The 6000-nt window shown below is 54.1% G+C and overlaps 1 protein-coding gene across 1 annotated transcript; it reads left to right on the top strand.

The window, feature by feature from the left end:
* The first annotated feature begins 1964 nt into the window (after positions 1-1964).
* Positions 1965-3629, top strand: LOC127203252 (interferon lambda-2-like). The gene is made up of 6 exons (XM_051162043.1): positions 1965-1974; positions 2058-2248; positions 2763-2840; positions 3108-3251; positions 3358-3447; positions 3531-3629. Exons 1-6 carry the CDS (start codon positions 1965-1967, stop codon positions 3627-3629), a joined length of 612 nt encoding a protein of 203 aa, XP_051018000.1.
* Positions 3630-6000: the final 2371 nt, after the last annotated feature.

Below are 6000 nucleotides of genomic sequence, written 5' to 3'. Positions count from 1 at the left end.
GCAGTAACACTCATACAGAACTTCCAGGTAGGTGCTTAATAACATGTAAATGAATGCATTTTCCTATAATCTTTTTTTCTTTTTCCATCCCCTACCCCCAGGCCTCACTGGTAGCTTTAAGGCAACACCTGGGCCACACCTCAGCCCTTATCCAGGGTATGGAACTATTGACCTCTCCCTAGAACCTTGCAGAAAAAAAAAAAAAAAAAAAAAGAGGGGACTGGCAGAGGCAACTGTCAGAACTCACTCGGCCACCTTTTCTCCAAGATCTCTCCAGGTCTCCCCTAGTTAAACAACCCACAAAGGCGAGGGGCTCACACGTCTCTCTGTGCCTCAGAGAGACCACAGCTACTGGCCGTTTTCACTATGGGTTTGAAATGTAACCCCGGGCAGGTCTGAACACCTCTCTGTGACTCTGCAGTTGTTTTCCCTTACAAAAAAAAAAAAAAAAGTAGGCAAGCCACAGTCCATTTGAGGTGACCTTGGGCTTTTAATACTATGCTGACACAAAACCTCCCCGACAGGCAGACATGAAAGTGCTCCGCCAAAGGGGGTGCAGGCATCTTCGTGGTTCCTCTTTGGGCTTTCTCTCTCTGTGTGCCCTGACTCTCCACCTGAGGTTCTTCCCACAAGGCACTGCAGTGATTTAAAGAAAACAAGAAAGAAAGAAAAAAAAGCTCTCCCAAACCCATCTTTTGCCTGCTTTATCTGCCTCCTCCTGTCTCCTTCTTGTTTTGTTTGTTTGTTGTTTCTGTTTTTATTTTCTGAGGCAGGGTCTCTCTGTGTGGCCTTGCCTGTCCTGGACTCGCTTTGTAGACCAGGCTGGCCTCGAACTCACAGAGATCCACCTGCCTCTGCCTCCTGAGTGCTGGGATTAAAGGCGTGCGCCACCACACCTGCCTGATGGATCAGTATATAAGGGCTTGCCAGACCAGAGGACCCCCAAGAAAAAAGGGGCGAGCTGATTTCCAAAAGGTATCCTGACACCCTCCATAGGCACAAAGAAATAACTGTAATGAATGTAGACTTTTGTTTTATTTACTTTCATTCTCTTTCTCTCTCTCTTTTTTTTTTTTTTAAGGCAGGGTCTCTCTGCATACCCCTCCCCCCACCCTACTCCCACCCTCTTGCTGTCCTGGACCTCACTATGCAGACCAGGCAGGCCTTGAACTCACAGTGATCTGCCTGCCTCTGGAATTGCCGAGGGAAAAGGTGTGCGTCATCATGCCAAACACTGTTTTTCTCTTTGAACAATCTGGGGACTCACAAAGCAAGCCACACAAGTAATGCCAGCATTCTAGAAGCCAGAGTTGAAGTCCCAGGCCATCCTGAGCTAGGCTCTACCTTAGAGCGAACCGGAGCAACTTAGAGTCCACCCTGCCTCAGGCACACCTACAATTTCTTTCAGAAGAGCAAAAAAGCAGAGAGTCATGTCTCTCAGCCAGATTTTCACGCCCCTATGCCCAGGAGGTCCTGCTTTCTCTGTGCCCCAGAGAGGGACTGACCACAGGACCTCCACAAGACCTGGAGCCCGGGTCCTGCCGCTGCCCCAGCTCCTGTGAGCTTCCTGTGAGAACTGTCTGACTCACGTTGCCCCAGGTGACCCGGCTCCTGTCATTTTCTCTTTCACTGTAGTGTCTCACCTGCTCACGCCGCCACGCCCTGCTCTGGGCTTCCCCAGCTTGGGCTCCCCTGGTGGCTGGTGTCAACTTCCAGCCTTGTTTTCACTTTTCCTACATCAGCTGGGGCTGCCCACCAGGCCAGGTTAAAAGCATGGAGCAGAGATGGCACTGCACTAACACATACAACTGGCAACCGAGAGCCTCAGTCAAGACACAGCGACAGACTTGGAGCCACAGGGGAAGACCCAGGCCAGAGTCACCAAGCAAGACCCAGACCCCAGGGACAGCCTCAAGGGCACAGCGGAGGACTCCCCCTTCTTCTCACAGACTCCAGAGAGCAAGATGAAGCCAGGTGAGCCCCCAGACCGGTGCTTGGGTGTGTGTGTCCCCATTGTCCCCATCCTGCAGCCCTCACTCTGTCCTTCTGTGACACAGAAACAGCTGGGGGCCACGTGTGCCACCTCCTGCTGCTGCTGCTGCTGGCCGTGGTGCTGACCAGAACCAGCGCTGTCCCTGCCCCCAGGGCCTCCAGGCTCCCACCAGAAGCAAAGGATTGCCACATAGGCAGGTTCAAGTCTCTGTCCCCACAAGAGGTGCTGGCTTTCAAGAACGCCCAGGATGCCATTGTGAGTCTCCCTCCTGTGTGGGCTAGCTCCATCCCTCCCTTCCTGGGTCTCACCCCCTTAAACAGGCTGGGAAGAAAGCGGTCTCCACACCTCCTGCAGTGCGGTTGACTTCAACTCCTGCTCTAGTGGGCTAACCTCAGCCATTCCTGCAGTAGACCGATTGACACCCCTGCTGCAGAGAGCTGATCTCCACCCTTCCTTGGGTGGGGGCACACAACCCATTCTTTCTGTCCTATTCTAAGCCTCACCGTTCCTGCAGCGGGCTAATTTCCACTCTTCCCTCAGTGAGCTAACCCCAGGTTCTCCCACAGTAGAATGATCTCCAGCCTTCCCAAATTGGGCTATCTCCTGCCCCTAGTGCAGGGGCTGTCTAGTCTCTCCTGTCACAGAGGAGCCTCTGTCTTTCTGGCTGTGAACTTCCCTTTTCCCGTTGTGACCCTCTCCAAGTCCCACCGCAGTGAGTGGTCTAACCTCCACCCTCCTATATGAGCTAACCTGTGTCTGTGCTCTCCAGGAAGACTGGCTGCTTGACAAGGACATCAGGTGCAGCTCCCGCCTCTTCCCCAGGGCCTGGGACCTGCAGCAGCTGCAGGTGAGTTGGAGCTGGACACGGGCTGGCCTCAGCAGCGGCTCATCCGGGTGCAGTTTGGGGCCTCCGCCTTCCCGCTTCTCCCCTGCACCAGCGGTCCCATGACCTGTCCACCACCTGACCACATTGGTTGTGGCCCCTCACCTGGCTCTGCCCTCTACCTCTCACATGTCCCTTGTCCTGTCCACTACCCTGCCCCCTTCCCCTGTCTCCCTTGACCTAAGCCACCCCTGCTCCCTCACGTGGTCCCTCTCCTGTCTCCCTGTGCAGGTCCAGGAGCGCCCCAAGGCCTTGCAGGCTGAGCTGGCGCTGACACTGACGGTCTTGGAGAACATGACTGACTCAGCCCCGAGCACCATCCTGGACCAGCCTCTTCACACACTGCGCCACATCCACACACAGCTGAACATCTGTGTGAGTCCTGGGTTCCTGCCTCCTCCAGGCTGTCCCCCCAGCCACTTGGGCTTCCTGGTGTCCCAGCAGCGGCCTCACAGTCCCCTCCCCCACCCTCTGTCCACAGATGCAGCTTCAGCCCCCAGCAGCAGAGCCCAGGCCCCCAAGCCGCCGCCTCTCCCGCTGGCTGCTCAGGCTCCAGGAGGCCCAGAGGAAGGTGAGTCTGGAGGTGACACTGGGGTCCGTGGCCACTAGGAACCCTGAGTCCCAGCAGACCCTGATCCAGCCCTGTCCTTTCAGGAGAGCCCCGGCTGCCTGGAGGACTCTGTCACCTTCAACCTCTTCCACCTGCTGCTCAAGGACCTGAAATGTGTGGCCAGAGGAGACCAGTGTGTCTGACCTGGGACCCTCCTGCTGGCTTCTGGAATTCTGCACTGTGTGGACCCCACCAAGCTCCTCCCCTGCCTTAATTTATAGATTCATGGCTTTTTAAAGTATTTATTTATATGTGTGGGTCTCAGACTCAGACCTCACAAAAATGTCTATTTTTTTACTCTTTGTAAACATTCTGCAAATACACGATGAAAAAAGACCTCGGTGGTGTGTCGCGCGCGCGTGTGTGTGTGTGTGTGTGTGTGTTGGTGTCCACTCTTTTTCTTTTGCTGTCACAGCTATGACCTCAGCTTCAGCTGTACAGAGACACCCCTGCTTGCCCTGTGGTCTAGCCTGTGAGCTCTGTGGTCTAGCCTGGCCTACTGCTTTCTGCCTCTGGGTGGAGAGCACACTGTTTCTCTTTAGGATCTTCCTGGGTTGTTCTGGAAAAGTCTCTTCTCTGTGGCTGAGGTGTTGGCAGCAGGCTTCCCTGTGCTCCCCTTTGATTTTGATTTTGAGATAGGGCTTCCTGTAGCCCAGGCTGGCCTCTAATGTGCTACACAGCCTCAAACTCCTGTTTCCCCTGTTCCCTCTCTGGAGTGCTGGGCGCTGCAGGCATGCACCTCCATGCCAGGCTCTAGCAATAGCCGTTCTCGCTTCACCAAAGACACCGCGGTGGTGGATAAGGTCCCCTGCACTTTGTCATCTTCTCTTCCGGAACCTGTGTGAAGACAAAAAGGGCCACTCAGGGAGGTGGCTCAGCATCCCAATCCCGAAGACAAGGTCTCACGATGACGCGCAGTCTCCTGGAGCGCGGGCTGGCTTCAGACTCACTGTGCAGCCGCGGATGCCCTGAGCTCCTGATCCACCTGCCTCCACCTCCCTGGCGCTTTTGAGACAGGCATGGGCCACCACATCTGGCTTTATAGGATGCTGGGGATCGGACCCTCAGCTTCATGCATGCTAGGCAAGGGCTGACCCCACCGGAGTCACATCCCCAGGCCCGTTCATGACAACCTGTACCCACGGATGTCCACAGCATGTGCTCTGTACCACCCTGACCTTTAATACAGACAGGCATGTCTGAAGTGCCACAGCTTTCAAACAGGGTGTACAGGCGTTGTCTACTTGTGGGCTGTGACAGCCCATGCGCTCAGGATGTGGAGACACGAGGGTCAGTTCCAGGTGATCCTTGTCTGCTTGGTAAGCTTGGGGACAGCTTGGGCCATATGAGACCCTGTTCCCCTGTTCCCAAATATTCATCTACTATGTGCAAAGTAAAACTGAAAACGCTGCTCACATGTCGCAATGGTTATATCCAAAAGCGTCTTCCAGGGTGGCAGCGTTCTAGACCCAGTGTGTGTGTGTGTTTCTGTGGAGGTTGTAAGGGCACATCTGGTAGGTGCGGTCTGTCAGTGAAACAGAGCTCAGTATCTCAGATAGACTGCTCTGGGATTGCCTGTCTCTGCCTTCTGAGCACTAGGGTCGGAGTCATGTCACCGTGTCTACTCCTCCTTCCCATGGTCTCCAGGGATCTGAACTTGGGACCTCACGCTTCCCAGCAGACACCGTGTCTGCTGACCCATTCCCCTGACCCTTGCAATTGTCATTTGAAAAGGTCTCTTTCGGAAGATAGACCTTCTGGGCTGACAAGATGGCTCTGTGAATAAAGGCACTGGCCGTCAAGCCTGGTGACCTGGCTTGAATTTTTAACCCTGAAACCCTCATGGTGGCAGGAGAGAACTGACTCTTGGGAGCGATCCTTCAGCCTTCATATTTGCTTGTTGGCACAAATACACAACACTCACCCAGGTACCCACTAGTACCTGCTACTACATGTAAAAAAGACTTTTTTTTAAAATTAATTTATTCTTGTTACATCTCAATGTTTATCCCATCCCCTGTATCCTCCCATTCCTCCCCCCCCCATTTTCCCATTATTCCCCTCCCCTATGACTGTTCCTGAGGGGGATCACCTCCCCCTATATATTCTCATAGGGTATCAAGTCTCTTCTTGGCTACCTGCTGTCCTTCCTCTGAGTGCCACCAGGTCTCCCCCTCCAGGGGACATGGTCAAATGTGAGGCATTTGTACGTGAGAAAGTCATATCACACTCTCCACTCAACTGTGGAGAATATTCTGGCCATTGGCTAGATCTGGGAAGGGGTTTAAAGTTTACCGCCTGTATTGTCCTTGGCTGGTGCCTTAGTTTGAGCGGGACCCCTGGGGTAAAAAAGACTTTTAAGAGATGGGTGTGGCTGGGCAGTGGTGGTGCACGCCTTTAATCCCAGCACTCGGGAGGCAGAGGCAGGCGGATCGCTGTGAGTTCGAGGCCAGCCTGGTCTACAAAGTGTGTCCAGGACAGCCAGGCTACACAGAGAAACCCTGTCTCGAAAAA

This window comes from Acomys russatus, chromosome 19 (assembly GCF_903995435.1).
Source record: "Acomys russatus chromosome 19, mAcoRus1.1, whole genome shotgun sequence".
Classification (NCBI taxonomy): Eukaryota; Metazoa; Chordata; class Mammalia; order Rodentia; family Muridae; genus Acomys; species Acomys russatus.
This window is presented reverse-complemented; position numbering and strand designations above follow the sequence as displayed.

What these genes read in the sequence shown, in the direction of transcription:
- LOC127203252 (XM_051162043.1), top strand. An exon ending in GGGACCTGCAGCAGCTGCAG is followed by an intron (nt 2,841 to 3,107) that starts GTGAGTTGGAGC and finishes CTCCCTGTGCAG; the next exon opens with GTCCAGGAGCGCCCCAAGGC. An exon ending in ACACACAGCTGAACATCTGT is followed by an intron (nt 3,252 to 3,357) that starts GTGAGTCCTGGG and finishes CTCTGTCCACAG; the next exon opens with ATGCAGCTTCAGCCCCCAGC.